A 20,380-nucleotide genomic window follows, 5' to 3' on the forward strand; every position below is an offset into this window, starting at 1 on the left:
GGCACAAGATGTCATTCTAGCCAATTAAGATACAAGGAGACGTCTTCTGGAAAGTTTTCTTCCCTCAAAAATGAAGATGTTCTCTTTTCTTGCCTCTGGACATTGTCACCTACGTGGAATGCTGGAAAGTATGATTGCCATTTAGCGACCATGATAGAAGAGTCACTGACCTATTGAAGACCACAGAAAAGAGAGAGGAACAACAGTCTCACCCCTGTGTCATTGAATTAACCAACCCGTGACTTCCCTGTAATCAGATTTATCGTGTGAGGTTATAAATGTCCTCACCGTGTGCCACTATTAGTTGGGTTTTCTGTAAACCACAGTTGAGAGCAAAGCATCCTCTCCGACAGATGCGCTGTGGTGGAGTACACACAGTGTTAAATTATTTTCCATTTCCACTGCTGTTGCTCTTTATTCTTCTCCTCGGGGCACTCTTTTTGTTGTTATTGTTGGGTATCCTCCTACTCCTTTCAATACTCTGTGCATTAAATTTGAAAAGAGTTGGGAAATAGATCATTTGCCCTCAGAATAATTCTGTGATTGGAGCAAATGGTGGATTTTAGGTGTGGGGAAGAATCGAGGAAACTCTTTATGGAGGCTGGAAATAATCTCTCACTTATGAGGCTAGTCTTGAAGGCTAAGTACGATTTCATCCTCGGACGACTTCTACTTTCCCAGAGGAGAGACTGAATATTTACCTTACTTTAGGCAACTTATTTAACCTCCCTCAGTGTCAGAATCCATTGATTCTATCACCTTGTACTGCCCTTTAACCCCTATTTCCCAGCTTAGATACCATAGTAAAATATTTTTTCTAGCTTTATTGAGATATAATTGACATATAACATTGTGTAAGTTTAAAGTGTACACCATGATGATAAAATACGTTAGAGCCACAGAATTATTTAACTTATAAATGGAAGTTTGTACCATTTAACCAATATTGTCCCATTTTCCCCAACCTCAGCCAAATCACTTAGTTTGTTAGGTATATTCTCTACTTACTGCTTTACTACAGGTGACAGTGCTGATAAACAATTTGCTACTATGTAAGAATCTCCCTTCCTTCAATTTCCAATAAGATTTTTCTGACTTTCCTTTAAGACTTCATCCACCGTAGGCTGTGGGTGAAGACTTTGTACCAGTGTTGCCAAGATTTTACCAACACTTTCCTAAAATTATTTGCAGCTTCCTCCCATTCCTACATTTTTGGTATTTGTTATGGCAACACCCTGCTTTGAGGTACCAAAATCTACATGCAAAATTATTCTAAAATCCGATGATTTAAAGCAACAAACATTTATTATCTCACAGTTCCTGTGGGTCAGTGATTTTCGAGCAGCTTAGTTGGGGGTTTCTGACAAAGGGTCATTTGCATGATTAGTTAGGATGTTGGCAGGGGCGGAAGTCATCTGAAGGTGTGACTGGGGCTGTAGGAAGGAGAAGGTTGTCACAATATGATAATTAAATTACCCCAGTGTGAGTGATCCATGAGAGAGAGGAAGGAAGCTGTTGGGTCCTTTACGACCTAGTCACTCATTGTCACTTCTGTCGTATTCTGTTCATTGCAAGCGTCACTAAATCCAGCCTAACCTCCATCCTTTGGAGAGAAGAGTGTTGATGAATTTATTTACTCCTTTGTGATGTCAAGAGAGGTATTTTCTTTTTTAAAAAATTGAGATATAATTGACATATAAGTGTGTAAATGTAAGATGTACAATATGTCGATTTGATACATTTATATTTTGCAATATAATTTTCTTTTGGGGGGAAGGAGTGCTGATGAAAGCTAGCCCAGGAGGGACAGGGATAAAGGATCAAAATGGGGTCTTGCGCTCCTTCTTTAGAGCTGAACCCCAAAGAAGCCTTTCTCAGGACTCTCACCAAACTTTTTTATTAAGATTCTTGGGACATCCATGGAGAAGAGCCTGTGAGTGGATACAAATTCGCCTTGTATCTCTGGCCACAGTGGTCCTTATATTCTCTAGGTAGACCACACTAGTGAGAGCCATTTGCTTAAAAATTTAGCTAAATGTTTCTTACTAGTGTCTAGTCTAGTGGTATCTATTCTAGCTACCCAAGCGTTCATGTCCTATCTCTTCAAAGCCTTCAGAGTAATTCATTACCTTGATCTCTGATGGGTTCAAGTTAAGTTGTAATTTTGCAGATTTCTCAGCTTTTTTTGTTATTGTAGTAAAGGTAGGAGCGAAGGTCTTCTCAAATTTCTATATCATAAGCAGGAGCTGGAAGCATACTTCCATTAGACATTCATAGACTGACATATACTTGAAGCATTTCGAGCTTTTGATGTTTTTGTTCTTATTGAAGCTCAGATTTCAGGTAGTGGAAGCCTCTATATGTTGGCTCCTGAAAAATTTTGACCCACCATCTCAAGTATTTGATAGCTTCCCTGCTTTCTGCTCTCACAAAATGTTTAAAGACCAACTTGTATTTTTTTTCCACACCAAAGCTGCAATCAGCCATTTCTCAAAGTTTCCTTGTTTGTTTGAGTGGGAAATGGTATTTAGAGACCAACATCTAAGCACTAGGCATGCTCACTGCAAAGCGTTGCTTCTTGTTTCAAACTCTTTTCAGTGAACAAAGCTAAGTAATGGATTATTTTATTAAAGACAAAATAGATCATGAGTTTAATTGAAATTTTAATTTCAAAAATCAGGTCTAAAGTGTTTTTACTTTGCCTTATCTATTTTATGTCTATTTCTCCTTTCTACTGTGCCCAGTTCCTGGTTTCCAATGATACCAGCTAATCGTTCATTTGCTTTTGTAGCAGATGCTGCCCAGAGCTTCCCCTCCTGTGTCTGCTGGAAATGTTGCCTGCTGAGCCTCGCACCAAGTCCTTCTCCGGGAATTGTTCTCAGCCAAAGGTTACTGCCTTGGTCAAGGTTATGCCTCCTCCCCTGGTGCAATACGGGGCTACAGAAGTGTGGTTTCTTGCTTCAGTTTGGGACATCTCTAAAGCACCATCACAGTTTAAGAGCTCCGCATAGGCTCAACCAATCCTTCTCTTGCAACTGCCTGACAATTCAGCGTCTCCCTCTACCTACTCTTGCTTCCTTCAGTCCCTTACAGGTTTTCTTTCTTTCTTTCTTTCTCTCTCTCTCTTTCTCTCTCTCTCTCTTTCTCTCTCTCTCTCTTTCTCTCTCTCTCTCTTTCTCTCTCTCTCTCTTTCTCTCTCTCTCTCTTTCTCTCTCTCTCTCTTTCTCTCTCTCTCTCTTTCTCTCTCTCTCTCTTTCTCTCTCTCTCTCTTTCTCTCTCTCTCTCTTTCTCTCTCTCTCTCTTTCTCTCTCTCTCTCTTTCTCTCTCTCTCTCTTTCTCTCTCTCTCTCTTTCTCTCTCTCTCTCTTTCTCTCTCTCTCTCTTTCTCTCTCTCTCTCTTTCTCTCTCTCTCTCTTTCTCTCTCTCTCTCTTTCTCTCTCTCTCTCTTTCTCTCTCTCTCTCTTTCTCTCTCTCTCTCTTTCTCTCTCTCTCTCTTTCTCTCTCTCTCTCTTTCTCTCTCTCTCTCTTTCTCTCTCTCTCTCTTTCTCTCTCTCTCTCTTTCTCTCTCTCTTTCGTTCTTTCTCTCTTTCTCTCTTTCTTCCTTCCTTCCTTCTTTCCTTCCTTCCTTCCTTTTCTGAGAGTCTTCCCTAACAAATGATCTGCATGCAAATCTCACAAAAGAGTTTCAGAGTCTATCTATTTGGAAATCCAACCTATGACAGCTTTATTCTCACATTAGTCTTATAATAATGTGACCGACACTATTACCAACGTAATTACTGAAAACAATTTAAAATTACTTGTTTATATTTTATTTTGTGCAGTTATTTTTGTTATTAGGTTATATCTCTTTAGGGATATACTAATTACAGTTTTAAAATTACTTGAAATAGTTCCTCTCTGTATGGTTATACCCATAACTCAATATGCAAGGAAGATAATTTGGTTCATTTTGCTTTTTATTTTTAGAGAAATTTTTTAAACATTACACTTTAAAATTATGTAAAATATTTACATGATTCCTAAGTCAATTACAGAATGATGTCTCTTTTCAGAAGCCTAGCTTCTATCCCTGCATTCTTCACACTTTCTCATGTGTAAACTCTTTTAAAAGTTCTCGGATTATTATTCCATTGTGATATTTACATTTTAATATAAACAAATACTTCGTGTGGGAGGGAGGGTACACCTCTGCTGTTTTCATAGATAAATGATAATATAATATACACATTTTTCTCTCTTTTTCATTTTTCACTTGAAAATATATCTTGGAAATCAATCCACTAAAGTATATAGAGGTTCTCATCACTCTTTTTTGTAGCTGCATATTATCCTATTATCTGAAAATTATATGGTTTATTCAACCAGCCTCCTATTGCTGGTCATTGGGTTGTTTCCAGCCTTCTGCTTTTAGTTAGTGCTGTGATAAGATTGCTGGGTCAAAGGGCAAATGCACAGGCAATTTTTCTAGATGACAAATTGTCTGGGGTTGTATCATTTTGAATTCCTCGCCCTGTGTGTGAGTGCCTGTTTCCCCAGCCAAGAATATGATATCAGTCTTAAAGGTAGTAAATAAAACAATAGTTATTGTACTATAGTTTGAATTTGTATTTTTCTTTTTGTGAGGAAAGTTGAAGCCTATTTTCATATGTTTCAGGGGCATGTGCATGATTGAACATGGCTCAGCATACCGTTTTCATATACTATCCAGCCAGCAAGCTTGCAAGATGGGAAGAAACGGAGGCTGGTGGGTTCTCTTTAAGAATATGACATACAAGTCATACCTCATTACTTTTACTTTCCATTAGTTGTAGGAGAAACTAAGAAATGAAACTTCCAGCTAAGTGACCTTGGAATGGGGCTGAGTGTTCTATTACCAAGGTGAGTAATGAGTGAGTGGGCATTGGGGACAGTGAGCAGTTTCTGCCACACCATCTCATTTTAAGAAAAAGTAAGCTGTTAACAGTCCTGCATGATTGGGTCCTTTATTTCTCTCTGTTCTCATTTCCTAATATTTTCCCTTTTACTGGACTTCTTGCTGTTTCTCCAGAAACCAAGCATCTTCCCTATGGGTCTATTAGCTCTATTCTCTGCCTGGAATATTCTTCTCTCAGAAATCCGTGGTTCACTCTCTCACTCAGATTTCTGCTCAAAAGTGAGGCTTCTTGAACACTGACACTAATTAACATCTCCTCTCCCCTTACCCTTTACTCTCCTTTGCTTTTCTTCTTAATCATCATCTGACATAATAAATGTACTTTATTTGTTTAGTTTCTCACATTTGCTACTCCCTAACCAATAATAAACCCTTTATAAAGCTTAAATATGCCATGCACTGACCTAAGTGTTTGTTCTTTCTATGTATTTAAACTGAATTAATTCTCACAACAACACTTGATTGACTGTTGCCATGCTAGGGCTACATAACAAACCTCACCACAGTTATGTAACTTACAACAGTCATTTATTCTTGTTCATGCATCTGTGGGTTGACTGAGGGTCGACTGATCTAGACCAGACTTAGCTGGACTTGCCTTTGAGCTACACATCGGGTCGAGGTTGGTTCCTTGCACCAGCAAGCTAGTTAGCTAGTTAGGGATATTCTTCTTATGACAATGGCAGAGGCATAAGAAGGCAAGCTCCACTATGCAAGGACATTTCAAGCCTATGTGTCATGTCTGCTAACATCCCATGGACCCAAGCAAGTCATATGATTAAGCACAACTTCATGGGAACAGAAAAATATACTCTTATCATGAAGCGGGGTGGAGGGGATAGAGAATATTTACTGAAAAAAATCTAAACTACCATTTTATTATTCCTGTTTCAGATAAGGAAACCAAGGTACCTAAAATGTCAGTAGCTGGCTGAGGCCACACACAGCATCTAGTAGAAGTGGAATGCAAACTCAGTCGGTATAGCACCTGTCCGGCCAGTATAAATCAAGCCTATACCAGTGTTGTAAGAGTGGGAACTTAGTCTGTTTTTTTTTCTTGTTATTTCCAGCCCCTAGAAGAGCGCTCTGCACTTAGCTGCCATTCGATAAGTATTCATGGAGCAAATAAATGGACTTATCACAGTACATGGCCCTTGTTGGTTGGTACTTCATAAATGTTAGTTATTGTATTTAAAAAAAATATTCAAACTATGGGAATAAGGTAAAAAAGGCAGCATGTCCTTTCAGCGTCACTTTGGAACATTGTTTAACTGGTCCACAAAAGGATTACTCAATTATCTAGGGAAATGTACTTTTCTTTGACTCATTATCTACTATATGACAGACCCAAACTCTGTGTAAAGTTATATTTTTATTTTTGTTCATTACAGATGTAAATTATTTCCGAAATACAAATTATTAAAAAAAAAAAAAAAGACACCCCTGCCCCACAAGATTACATTGCCTGAGAGGACATTAAGGAGTATTGTATCTAATCTAGCCCCAAGGATTGCAGCCTTGACAGCCCAAAGCATTATTTCCAGGAGCTGATTAATTCAAGATTCTGATCATGTAACTCAAAAACTTATAGATGTCTGCCAGAGACAATATCCTGAAAAGAAAAATTGTTGAAGCTCTGAATCTTGCCGGAAACACCTACTTATCAATAATCAGTTTTATATGGATTATTGAGAGCAACACTCCATAGCTCCTACAGGAGGGATGGGAGTTGAAGTTTTTGCAGGCGTACCTCGGAGAGATTGCAGTTTTGGTTCCAGACCGCCACGGTACAGCCAGTTGTGCTCTTTTTATTGGTGGAATATCTTGCCTTACATTTGTAAAAAAAACCCATCAACAGTGAAGTGCAATGAAGTGAAGATATGCCTGTATTTTGAAATGAACCATTAAAGGGGACCGACTAACTTTAGTTCAAGGACAACCGCCCAACTCCACCCCGCTCCATTCTGGCTACTTCGGGAATTAGAATTTCCTGAATAACCTCAACAAATGCCATTAATAGACTGTACTGAAATTCCATTTCAATACGATGAGGACTGTTATTAATCTGAAACTTTTCTCCCTTTGCCTTTTACTCTTGGATTGAATAACAGTTCTACATATTTCCCGAGCACTTTGGCGTCTACAAAGAACGCTATGCATTCTCTTTTTGGACGTACTAACATTCCAGTAAGCGGCTGGCGAGGGTCAGAATGAGGACTTGGAACACCAAGAAGCTGGATTTCCACACCGAGGAAAGTTGGCTTGCAGGGTTGGCTCTTTTCTGGTAATATTCGGACAACCTTCGGCCAAGGCAATAAAAGACCTCAGTGCGGGGTCTGAATCCCGGTTTCCCCCTTCTTCTTCCTTAGTCCCTTTGTGACTGCGTTCCCTTGCCCAAACAAATAAGATGACCAGCTAGAGAGACCTGCCTTTCTAGAAATTACATGAAAGAATCAAGGATTTAGCATGGAGCTCGACCCCAAAGGGTACTGCTTAAACCACAGAGTTAACCAGTGCTGGGCTGCGGTTCTTTCTCACTGGGAGCCCCACGGAGATGTCCAGCGGGCAGAGGAGCGGGAGGGCAATGGTGGGGGCCCACGGAGCGGCTCAGACCAGCACAAGGCACTCCCCTCCCCAGTCGGGTTTGAGGCCCGGAGCCTGAAGGCCGCGCCCCTCTGTGCTCACTCCGCCCCCCAGCGGGCCGGGGCGGGGACTCTGTCCCCAGGGAAACGGGACGCGCAGCTGGTCCTGGGCCGGCGCCTCAGTCTGCAGGTTCGCACCGCGCGCAGAAGCTGGCCGCCAAGTAGCTGCAGGTGGGACGCGCGGCAGCGCACGCGGCGGTCGCGGGAGGACGTGGGAGCCACCCCGGGGCGCGCGTGCGGAGGGGTGCTCTCGCCCACCCAGGGCTGGGCAGGGGCGCGCGCGGAGCGGGCCAGTCCTGCATCCCTAGGACGTGCCCGATGGCAGCCTCGGAGGTAGCTCAGAAGGAGCGAGACGTCCCGACCCTTCGCCGAACCGCGGGCGCCGGCCTGGAGGTGGCGGGCGCGCTGGGGCTGGAGCTGGAGGAAGACGAGGAGGAGGCGGCGGCCAGGAGAGCGCGGAGTTTCGCCCAAGACGCGCGGGTGCGCTTCCTAGGAGGCCGCCTGGAGCAGGTGCTGGGGCTCCCGGCGGAGAAATGGAGCCGGCATTTGGAGAGCGAGGACAACCGGCAGGTCTTGGGCGCGTTTTTGGAGAGCCCCAGCCCCGCCTGCCTCGTGTTCAGCGTAGCAGCCGCGGGGTGGCTCGCAGCCTCCTGGAAGGTAAGGAACCACGGGCGAGGGGACCCGGCCTCGCCGCCGCCCAGCGTAACGGATCCCCGGGCGGGGCAGGCCAGCCGCGCCTCCTCGGGTTCCCGCGGCGCACGCACTCGGGCGCTGGAAAAAAAACTTTTGTTGAAGTTGCCCCCGGAGTCTGCAGAATTAACCCCAAGTGCGCCCACTCTGCAGTGCAGCGAATGGCTGCATGTGGTTTTCTAGAAGGTCAGCCCTTGTGCCTCCTCGCCCCGGATAAAGCAGGACGAGCAGAGCTAAGTTCAGCTTCCCGGGCGGTGGGCGTAAGGTGGGTTCTGTGCCCGATAACTTCCGTTTCGGTCGCTCTTGGGTCACTGTGGAGATACATCCTTAAAAAATGTATTTGGCAGAACTCAAATTACTTGTCACGTACTCTGACTGTTAACCACACTTCATCCCAGGAGAAAGAATACTTAGTCCTTAAAAACAAGTGCTGGGGTAATATGCGCAAACGTGTTTACCAGCCATTGTGGGGTCCCTCCTTTATTTCCTTCTTCCCTGTGTTCCTTTTATATCCCACTCCCTTTTAAAAAAAAAATTTAGACTCTTCGCCCACTTGAAGGTTAACGTTCCACTTACAAGTATAGCATTGGCATTTAGCATTTTTAAAGTGTGAAGAGTTTGGAGCAAGGTTGTACAGCGCCTCAGTGAATGTAAAGTGTTACTATCATGACTAGATGTCGTTAGTAGCTGGTAAATAGAATCCCAGAGAAGCGAGTAAAGGGGCATGCCTTCGGGTTTTGTGGGTTTTGAAATTTTTTTTTGTTTTGCTACTTTCCTAATTGTAACTAATTCTTGAAAATCGTCAGTAGACGAGGAGCTGGAACACTTAACTCTAGGAGATGCCAGGTTTTGTTTCTTCTGCGAGCAATCCAGCCACCAGTAAGATACAGCAAACCCTTCATGCAACCTCCATTGTGGACTTACACTGCATTGTTCTTGTTTCAGATTCCAAGAGATGCGAGACAGAAACTTGTTTATATTGCCAAGATTACCAAAAGCGTTGAAGTAAATGACTTCTCTCAAACGGTTTTATTTGGAGAGTTACCACCCTCGTCTCTTGGACATGTAACTGCTTTCCTAGAGGAGGTATCAGTCCATCTTTAGTATTTGAATCTTTTATTTATCTCTGTGATACTTGGAATTATCTGGGACAACTAACTCTTTTTTTTTTTTAAAGAGAATTTAGAAGCTAGTAAACTCTTTAGCCTGGTGGATGGAGTGTGACAGCATTTAGACTGTTTCCGAAATCAGCTGATAATTAACTGATGCTAATATTCAACAGGTGGTAGTTCGTAGGACCATCTTTTTCCTCTTTCTAAATAATGGAAGTAAATAAAAAGCAGCTCGCATTGAAATCTATACTTAGCTACAAGTTTTAAACTTCACATTCGGAGTAGAGATAAACTTATATTTTGGAAAAGGTTTTGAAAAATCAGTTTTTCAGATTCCTGTTAGTTTCTAAGTGTCGCTCATGACAAATAATGGCAAAAAGTAATGGAAACAATGTTAGAAATGGTTACCCTGAATGTCCTTTCTCTCTCCTTAAATCAGAGAAATGTTCCCTAAACCAATGTTACTGGCACTTCAATGTGCATTATAACCGCCCGAGGATTTGGGTAAAGGCAGGCTGATTTCGTAGGTCTGGGGTGGGGCCGATATTCTGCGTTTCTCACCTGATGTTGAAGTTCTTTGTGCATGGACCAGCTTTGAGGAAAAACAAACTAAGTGACCAGGTTCTGTAGAACCAGAGCAGTGGTTTTGAAACTTTGATGAACGTTAGACTCATGGGGAATTTTCTAATCTACCCATGCCACACCTCAAATCAATGTCTGGAGGTAGGAGCCAGGGGACAGTAGTTGTTAAAGATCCCCAGGTGATTTTCATGTGCCCCAAACTTTGGGAACCACTGGGTTAGACAGCAGTAAATCAGATGTCAATAATCAATGCAGTCCTGCCAAGGCCAAAACTTAAGGTAGGAATATTCGCCAATGTGTTTATCATTAATGATCCGCCATCTCTCACCTCTCTTCTACTTCTGGCATCCCTTTTCTGTTCTTTTGAAAGGAGGTATTTTCTTGCTGTCTCCGGCCTCTCCCAACTTCAGTACCTTACCTCGGTTTCTCTCCCTTTCTGTGGAATTTACTTGGTTTTGGCTGATTTCAGGAGACACTAAGAAAGGAGTTTTCTCTGTTCAGCACTGGGACAATTCAAGAAATTTTTTATCAAACTGAATCTGATTAAAGGATTTCACGTGAAATGTGAATGACTTTTGGTCCTTCCATTCCAGACTGCCGTCAGCTGGCTCGGAAGGGCACGGTTGCGGTCATCAGTGGTATTCTTGCTCTTTCAAGTTTATCTGATCTTGCTCTGAATTTATCTCAGTCTCAATGCATACCACTCTGAATAAAGGTTTAAATGAAAGAGTAAGCTGTTAATAAGTACATCTATAGAAGGTATGAAACATTCAGAACCTCAGAAGTTAAAGTGCTTTGGAAGATTCTCATTTAATTATGCTTGAGGATATGCTACTGGGAAGAAAAGAAAACAACAACATCACACTTACGATGCCACTTGGGTTTATTTATGGAAAAGGCTTAAATTCAATATGAATAGGGCCCTAAGGCATGGCTATAGATTTTTAGGTTAAAGGCTTCCAAGGCTTGTCTTTGCTTAGGATCCCTTACCACTCACAGAACTGGCTGATGAACAGCGGTTTACGCTGACGTGCGAAGTACTCCTAACCCACTCTGTAGCCAAGATCTCTCTCCCAAATTCCATACTTGGAGATCCACCTGCCTTCCTGCCATTGCCTTCCCTCTTGATGATTAATAGATACCTCAAACCTGATGTTGCAAGTTGAACTGATCTTCCCCAACCTGCTTTACTTGCTGTCCCCAGAAAAGTAGATGTGAAGTCCATCCTTCTAGTCGCTCAAGCTGGAAGACCTCTGAGTCAGCCTTGTCTCACACCTTGTAGCCATGCTGTTAGTAAATCAAGTTCCACCTTCAAAATAGATCCAGAATGGGTCCCATTCTCCCTCCATGGCTGCACTCTGATCCCTGTGTTACTCCATCGGTCTCCTAACTGGTCTTCCTGCTTCTGCGTGTCTCCCATCTAGAACCTATCAGCAGCTGAAATGGTCCTTGTTGAAACATGGGTCAGAACATGTCACTTATTGCTCAGACCCTGCACTGGCCCCCGTTTCACTCCGACTGAGGGGCCACCCAGCTGCTTATAGAAGTCCAGACTTTGCCTTGTTGCTTACCGTGCATCAGCAGTATCAGAATCATCTGGAAACTTAGAACTATAGACTCTCAGCCCCCCTCCAGAGCTGCTGCATCAAGACCATTAGGTGTTTCTTATGCCTGTTAAGGATGAAGGCTCTGGTCCAAAATCTCTGATCTACCGTCCTCCTCACCTCTCTAAACTCATCTCACTTGCTAACTCATGGCCCCTTGCTGATCCTCGATTGTTTCAGGCACACTGCTGGGCCTTTGCTCTTGCTATTTCTTTATCATCTCCAGAATTTTCTCAGCCAACCTCTTGATGTTCTTTAAGTCCTTTTGCTCAAATATCTCTTTTCAATGAAATCTACCTCATGGAGAGCAGGGGTCTTTGCAGGGCGGGGATTAGGGTCAGGCAAGTGAGGCACCTACTTCAAAAACAAAATTCACCAGGGGCTGGAGGAAGGGAACAAAAACAACTCAGTCATCAAGATAAATATATTTTAATATAATATTTAGAATCAAAATTAATGCAAGCCCCCGTAACACTTTACATAAAAATAGGATCACTGATAGTGCCATGCCAAGTCATATTGAAGTATGAGCCAAAAAAAAAAGTAGGTAATACTGATACTGTCTTTATTGAAAAATGTTGATGTTACTCATTGTGAATTTCTTGCATTAATTTTGATTCAAAAATATTTTAAACTATTCATCTTGATTATCGAGTTTTTTGGTGCCTTGGGGTGCCTCTGTTGTTCCCAAGTGAGTGCCTTACTTGTCTGAGCCCTGAATCTTTGTTAGCTCACTGCTGTGTCCCAAACACCCAAGACATTGCCTGACACAGAGTAGGAGCTCAGTAAATACTTGAAGGTTAAATAAGGGCTAGCTGATACCGTGTTCCTATAAGGGACAAATTAGTGAAGCTTCAAGATATTTAGAGAAAAAGCATTTGTTGCATAATCTCTGCTATCTCTATTTGAATTTTTTGACATTTAGGTGCAAAGGACACTTTGGGAATTTTATGCTAATAAGCCCACAGTGGTTATTTGTTCAGTTAATATTTATCGTTACCTATTTGATGCTAGTGAATGGACACACCTGGCAATTAGCGATGCAGTTTCTGCCCTCAGAAAGCATGTATTCGAATTAGGGAGGCAGGCAGCTAAGCCAATGGTAATAGGGCATGTTTACCATAGAGGTCTTAGTAGCGTGCCGTGGGAGCCTACTGGCATCGTCCCACATCTGGAAGAACAGCAGGGAAGGTAGGAAGTCTTGAATAGGATAATCATAGGTCTCTGTTTGCCTGGAGCTTTTTTGGTTTGTACCTGTTACAGATGAGTAAACATCTAATAACTTTTAGTGTTCTTTTGACTATCAAAAGCATCCATAGTTGTATGGTAACTCATTTGGTTCCCGTAGTGTCGAAGGACAAGGAGGAGATAGCTAGATGTAGGAAATAGAGGCAGAGTATTCCGACCAGAGGGAGAAGCACTGCAGAGGAACAGGTGAGGAAATGCAAGTTCATTTTTTAAAAGCAAGTTAACCAATGTAACTAGATTGGGCAACCGGAGCTGGAGGGTGGTGAGAAATAAGGCTGGAGAGGCTGATGAGGAAATAAACAGCCATGTAACTTTTTTCAGACGGTTGCCTGCAAAGACAATTGCCAAACCCAAATCTTTGTATTTATTGGAAGATGGTCGTGATAATGCATGTTTTATGAAGGTGTTTTTTTGGTTTTGTTTTGTTTTGTTTTTTAATCAGGACAGGCTTAATTTGGAAGTGTCAGCCAAATGAAATGTCAGTGGTCATTTATGACTTTCATTTCGATCAACTTCTCACTTTCTGGGTGATTTGTACATTAACAAGAAAAGCATTAAGTTCAAGGTTTGGTGAATTGGTGACTCAGTTGAAAAGTAAGGGAGAGACTTATTGAGGCAGTGATTGGATTGAAAAGTATTGAGCGAATTTTTTAGTGTTGGGATTCTTAAGTGGGACAGATTAAGGAAGGGATGGACCAGGTGAACTGAAGGCGGGGAAAGTCATTTGTGACTTTGTATTTTTTTTTCTCATTTAAAAGATCAAATACACTCTCATATTCAATGTTGAATAATCTTTGGAGTCTGACACATATTTACCGATTTACGGTAATTCATGCTGATGTGCTGGGGCCTCTCAGCTTTTCTCTCCGGCTTCAGTCTCTTTTCTGAACTCCAAGCTTAGACATCCACCTTCTATCCTTCCACGTGTGGCCACTTGATGCATCATGACATCTCAAGACTGATGTCCAAAATTGAACTCTCCATCTGCCCTTCAACATTGTGTGTCTCCTTACATTATTATTAGTAACTGTATTATATAATTATATTTAGCAAAAGTATTTTAGATGTCATATAGTTATTGCTTTTATTATATATTATTGAAAGAAATCATAATTGTGAATGCTCATCAATCCAGAAAAGTCTGATTTGGTTCTTGTTGTCAGTGTCTGAGCCCATATCCTTGGACATTCCAATTTAAGAAGTCTGGGAGAGGCCCAAGTCTGTATTTTGAAAATGTTTCCCAAGTAATAGTCTCTACTGATTTAAGAAGCATTGTAAAAAGAAATTCCCCAGTTTAAAAACGGTTAAAAGAAAGATGGTAAGAGAACCACAGCAAAGGCACTATAGTTCTTTTACCTATAATTATATGTATCCTTAGTAAACATCTCCAAGTTCTTTTGGTTCACAGAGAAAGTTTGGGTTTTGGGGTTTCTTTTTTTTAATAAAGCATTTATTATTTTTTTTAATTTAAAATTTTTTATCAATTACAGTTGACATTCAATATGATATTAGTTTCAGGTGCAGAGCATAGTGGTTAGACATTTATATAACTTAATAAGTGATCTCACCAACAAGTGTAGTACCTCCTGCCCCTTGCATATATCTGTCCAGTACCCCCTGGTACCATACATAGTTATTACCGTATTATTGACTATATTCCCTATGCTGTATTTACATCCCCATGACTATTTTGTAACTGCCCATTTGTACTACTTAATCCTTTCACCATCCCACCTGGCAACCATCAGTTTGTTCTCTGTATTTATGAGTTTATTTCTGATTTGTTTGTTGATTTTTTTTTTTTGATTCCACATATAAGTGAAATCATATAGTATTTGACTTATTTCATTTAGTATAATACCATTTGGGTCCATCCATGTTGTTGCAAATGGTAAGATTTCATTCTATTTTATGACTGAGTATGTGTGTACCACCTCTTTATCCAGTCGTCTATTGATGGACACTTAGGTTGCTTCCATATCTTGGCTATTGTAAATAATGCTGCAGTGAAAAAATAGGGATGCATATATCTTTTCAAATTAGTGTTTTGGATTTCTTTGGATAAATACTCAGAAGTGGGATTGCTGGGTCATATGGTTGTTTTACTTTGAATATTTTGAAGAACTTCCATACTGTTTTCCATAGTGTCTGTACCAATTTGCAATTCCATCAAGAGTGTATAAAGGTTCGCTTTTTTCAACATCCTCACCAATACTTGTTGTTTGTTGAGTTTTTGATGATAGCCATTCTGACAAGTGTGAGGTTATATCTAATTGTGGTTTTAATTAGCATTTCTCTGATGATTAGTGATGTTGAACATCTATTTATATGTCTATTGGCCATCTGTATGTCTTCTTTGGAGAAATGTCTATTCAGATCCTCTGCTCATTTTTTAATGGGATTATTTCTCTTTTTGGTGTTAAGTTGCAGGAGTTCCTTATATATACTGGATATTAACCCCTTACTGGACGTATCATTGGCAAACATCTCCTGTCCAACAGGTTGTCTTTTCATTTTGTCGATGGTTTCCTTTGCTATGCAAAACCTTTTTAGTTTGATGTAGTCCCATTTGTTTGTTTTTTCTTTTGTTTCTCTTGCCCAAGGGACATATTAAAAAAAAATACTACTAAGAGTAATATCAGAGTTCACTGCTTATGTTTTCTTCTAGGAGTTTTATGTTTTACATTTAAGTCTTTAATTCATTTTGAGTTTATTCTTGTATATGGTGTAAGAAAGTGGTCTAGTTTCATTTTTCTTTTTTTGCATTTATCTGTGCAGTTTTCCTAGTGCCATTTATTGAATAGATTGTCTTTACCCCATTGTATAATCTTGCCTCTTTTTTCATAGATTTATTGACCACATAGATGTGGGTTTATTTCTGGGCCCTTTATTCTGTTTCATTGGTCTATGTGTCTGTTTTTATGCCAGTACCATACTTTTTTTGCATGCTGTAGCCTTGCAGTATAATTTGATAGCAGGTAGCATGATACCTTTAATTTTGTTCTTTTTTTCTGAGAGTTGCTGTGGCTATTCGGAGTATAGTGTGGTTCCATATAAATTTTAGGAATATTTGTTCTAGTGCTGTGAAAAATGCCATTGATATTTTGATACAGATTGCATTGAATGTATAGATTGCTTTGGGTAGTATAAACATTTTAACAATGTTAAATCTTCCTATCATTAACATGGTATATGCTTACATTTATTAGTATCTTTTAAAATTTCTTCATTATCTTATGATTTTCTGAGTACAGGTCTTTACCTCTTTGGTTAAATTTATTCCTAGGTATTTTATTTTTTTCATGCAATTATAAATGAAATTGTTTTCTTAATTTCTCTGATAGTCATTATTGGTGTATACAAATGCAACTGATTTCTAAATATTAATTTTGTATCCTGCTGCTTTACTGAATTCATTTACCAGTTCTAATAGTTTTTTGGCGGACTCGTCAGGGTTCTCTCAGTTGTCACTTCTCTTTCATTTATCATTTTATTTATATGGGTCTTCTTGATGAGTCTGGTTAAAGGTTTATCAGTTTTGTTTATCTTTTCAAATAACTAGCTCTTGGTTTCATTGATCTTTTGTATTGCTTTTTGAGATTCCAATTCATTTATTTCCTTTCTGATTTTTATTGTTTCCTTGCTTCTAATCACTTTGGGCTTTGTTTGTTCTTCTTTTTCTAATTCCTTTAAGTGTAAAGTTAGATTGTTTGAGATTTTTGTTCATTTCTTGAATTAGGCCTATTTTGCTATGACTTTCCCTCTTAGAACTGCTTTGGCTGTGTCCCATAGATTTTTGGAGTCATGTTTTTATTATTATTTGTCTTAAGGTATCCTTCAATTTCTTCCTTGATCTCATTGTTAAACCATTCATTGTTTAGTATCATGTTATTTAAGCTCTATGTGTTTTTCAGTTTTTTGATTTTTTTCCTTATAAATCACAAAAACTTTACAAAAAAATTCCCAACTAAAACAAGACACAACCCCAAATTAATTGAATTACTTCGTATGTAGTTTAACAAGATTTATTATAATTAAAAAGCACATCCTAGGTCTGTTTGGTTTAAAGGATATTTATAGAGATCCTTTAGCTGTGTAGAACATATAGGTCAGAACTTCATAATAGTTTTATCTACAGCTTGTGACACAAATATTTAATTTTAAAAGAAGTTGGCCTTGTCACAGAATAGTAAATAGTGAAAGTTTGGAACAGTACCCGGTGAATTAGAAATGTTGAATAACCAGAATTTTCCTCACATTTGACTTTTAGAAAAAGCTTTTGATATTGAGAATTTAATATAGAAAGCAGTTTTCTAGTGGGTCAATTCATGTTCAGCCCAATAAGCCTTAATTCCTCAGTATGGCTTCCAAAGATCTTCACGAACCACCCACCCTGACTGACTTTCTTGCAGTCATTCATTTTAGGGGTGCTGGCTCTAATTCCAGGCAGGCCAAACTAGCAGTTTCCCAGAAGCACTATACTTCTGGAGCCTTCAATCATTTAATATATCAGTGTTCAGTTTTCTCGAATGCCTGCCCTGATTTTTCATCTTAAAGATTTCAACCAAGTAGTAACTTTCCTGGCAAGTCTTCCCTAAAGACTCCTCTCTTCCAGAACCAGGTGTTTCTCCTGTGATTCCACATTACATCTTGAATGTGCCTCTAAATATGGCAGTTATTATATCAAGGGATCTAACCCACTAAGCTTATGGAAGGTGGAGACTATTTTTTACTAGCTCAACATGTAAGTGGGCGCTAAGCAGGAACAGTATAATAATCAAACAATTTGGAAAGATCTATTTCAACACCATTAGAAAACCAAAGTGAATTTTCAGTTTGTTTTTAATTAACTGCAAGATTGTGTTATCAAATAAACTTTAAAATGGTGGAATAACTATTCTCTGAGCATTTTAGCTAATGGATATTTTATAGTATAATGCTAATAAACTGGACAGATTATATCAAAAACTGAAAAACATTTAAAAATGAGTAGATGTTAGAAAGGAGTGAGAAAGCAAGAAGAGACCAATTTTATTATCTCAACAAACTCTTATTAATTACTTAATATATGCTGGGCTCTAGGAATAACAAGACTTAGGGTTTTCACATATATAGTCTCATTGATATACCCAATTTAATGGTAGAAGGAGTCCCCCAAAGCACCATATGATTCAATAAACATCTTTCTGACTATCAAACTTTAATCCACCAGGATGCCACCCAGGGCTTGAGAAGATAAATTTACTCTTGTCTTCATGTAATTCAAAAAAATTTTGTTCATTAATATACCTGCCAATGTGCTCAGCTTGCATTAAGAAAGCACTTTACTTAACACGATTTTGCTTATGCAGTGTTTGAGTTATTGAGAACCTCCACAAATGTTTGATAAATAGATAAATGAATGAAGAATCAGTAAATTATTTCCTCCTTGAAAAAATTAATCTCATTAAGTCGAAATGGGTCACTGATTTTTGTCTTTGTAGATTTGACATCATAGGAGTACATTTATGAAATTTAGTGGTTTTGTTGCCAATTTTGTTTGACAAGAAAATCTTTGAAGGAACACATTGTCTGTAAATTAACTGCTTTTAAAATTGTTTCTCTTTCTAGATTTTAGTACCAATTCTTTCTAATAGGAACAACCATAAATCCTGGTCCTGTTTTATTTCACAAGACATGGAACGTCATATAGAAGTCATGAAAAATAAAATACATATTTTTAGGGGTAAAATGTTGAGAAGAACTCTTCTACCAATTCCCACTATTGCAGGAAAAATTGACCTGGATCAGAAATATCCAGAGGCCAAGTACGTAATGATACAGTATATAAAGGATATTAAAATAGAAAGCCAACATACCCATTTAATATCACAACCTCAGCAAACTGTTGGCAAAATAGAGTTACTGTAACTACTTTATATTTTTAAAATAACATGCCGAAACACCATGTGTATGACTTATTTTTCAAAGTATACTCTTTAAAAGCAGACTGCAAAAAGCAAGCCGTAACAATTGCCATGATGTCACTGATATTCTTTTAGTAAAATGGTTTCGAAGATGTATATTCTGTTGAACAGTGTTTTTAATGTAGAGATATACCAGTGACAATGTCATAACTCAAGTTGAGGCCATAAAAATAATGGATCTGATTTTGAAGTATTTATATTTAGAAAACTAGTTTATGGATACATAAAATACCTATTAAAAATCCAAGTCCTATTTTTATTTGGATGAAATGATTTAATTTTGGATTATTTTATCAATCCTTTCAATGTACGTAGGCTAGAGCCAAATGAAAGGACAGTACTCCATGCAATTGAATCAGTGGTTATTAAATGGTCACATCAAATCCAAGAAATTGTAGAGAAAGACTCAGTGCAGCCTTTGCTGAATGGTCTTCACTCAAATCCTCAAACTGAACTGAATTTCTGGGCGATGAGGAGAGAGAATCTATCATACATTTATGATCAAGTAAGTAGAGTGCCCTAAAAATTGCTTGTAAATTGAATTAGCAAAAGTAATTTGTAGAATTTGGTCTCTAGAGCAATAATTCCCAATAACTAACGATTTAAATACCACCTTTGAATGACTTAATAGTTTGCTCTCTTTTCTTATTCCAAAGTGCTACATGATATGCACTTTAAAAATTAATGGGAATTGAAAGTAGTTTTGCTTTTTTGAGAATATTTTGACAGCATTTGAGATCATTGGAAACACTGTGGCACAGAAGGAGTGGTTCCCCCAGGGAAACAGTGAAGACTGTAAGATTTGATTAGTCAATTTAATTGATTTGGGAGGGGCAGGGTCTTGCTTAGTGGAGAGAGAGAGCTTATGGAGAGCTAACTTTGGTTCCTTTGTTGGGTGTTTGCCTTAAAATTACTCAGTGTTCTAAAAACTAAGATGTTTATTCATATGTTCATATGTCTCAGGGATTTTCTGAAACAGCAAGAAATTTTATATGGAAATTTAAAAATTTTACATGTATACTAGTAAGCAAATTGACCGACTTTTCTGAAAATTCAAATTAAGAAAACTATAAATGCAAAATAAAATACACGCTTAAGGAAAATAATATTTTAAAATTACTTTCGATTTGAAACCAGATATGTTTTTGAGAGTTAAATACTGTTTGTATTGTGCATGAGTGGAGTATAATTTAGATATTTCATTACAGAATGTATTAATTAGCTTATATTTGTTAACTTTTTAAAAAATTTAGCTCCAGGCTCCGATTGTCCTCAAAATGGTTAAGATCCTGAAATCTAAACAAAGTAGCTATTTCCCAACTTTGAAGGATGTTTTCGTGGCTGTGAAAAACGGTAAGACTCTTGCTCTTTGGCCTGGCATCAGTGTCCCTCACGGTCCCTGCCTGCCCATTCAGCCTCAACTGCCCCTCTGTCGTTAGCCTGTTCATGAAATGATGACATTTGACTCATCTAATGATAAATGCATCCTAATCATCTATATTTTCTTCTCCAGCTATTCTAAACTACTTTTAGGGTATGCGGTAAGTACCTACCAATGTGGCTCCACATTGAAGTTTTAATGAGAATGTATATATGGAGGG

The 20,380-nt window shown here is 39.1% G+C and overlaps 1 protein-coding gene across 1 annotated transcript in view; it reads left to right on the top strand.

The window, feature by feature from the left end:
* Positions 1-7,564: 7,564 nt before the first annotated feature.
* DNAH11 (dynein axonemal heavy chain 11) overlaps positions 7,565-20,380 on the top strand; it is a 270,126-nt gene continuing 257,310 nt past the window's right edge. The window contains 5 exon segments of the mRNA XM_025046892.1: positions 7,565-8,234; positions 9,213-9,353; positions 18,424-18,620; positions 19,095-19,284; positions 20,033-20,132. Coding sequence (XP_024902660.1) covers positions 7,896-8,234; positions 9,213-9,353; positions 18,424-18,620; positions 19,095-19,284; positions 20,033-20,132 — 967 coding nt within the window. The 5' untranslated portion in view covers positions 7,565-7,895.

The sequence above is a fragment of the Pteropus alecto genome, unplaced genomic scaffold (assembly GCF_000325575.1).
Source record: "Pteropus alecto unplaced genomic scaffold, ASM32557v1 scaffold21, whole genome shotgun sequence".
Taxonomy (NCBI): Eukaryota; Metazoa; Chordata; class Mammalia; order Chiroptera; family Pteropodidae; genus Pteropus; species Pteropus alecto.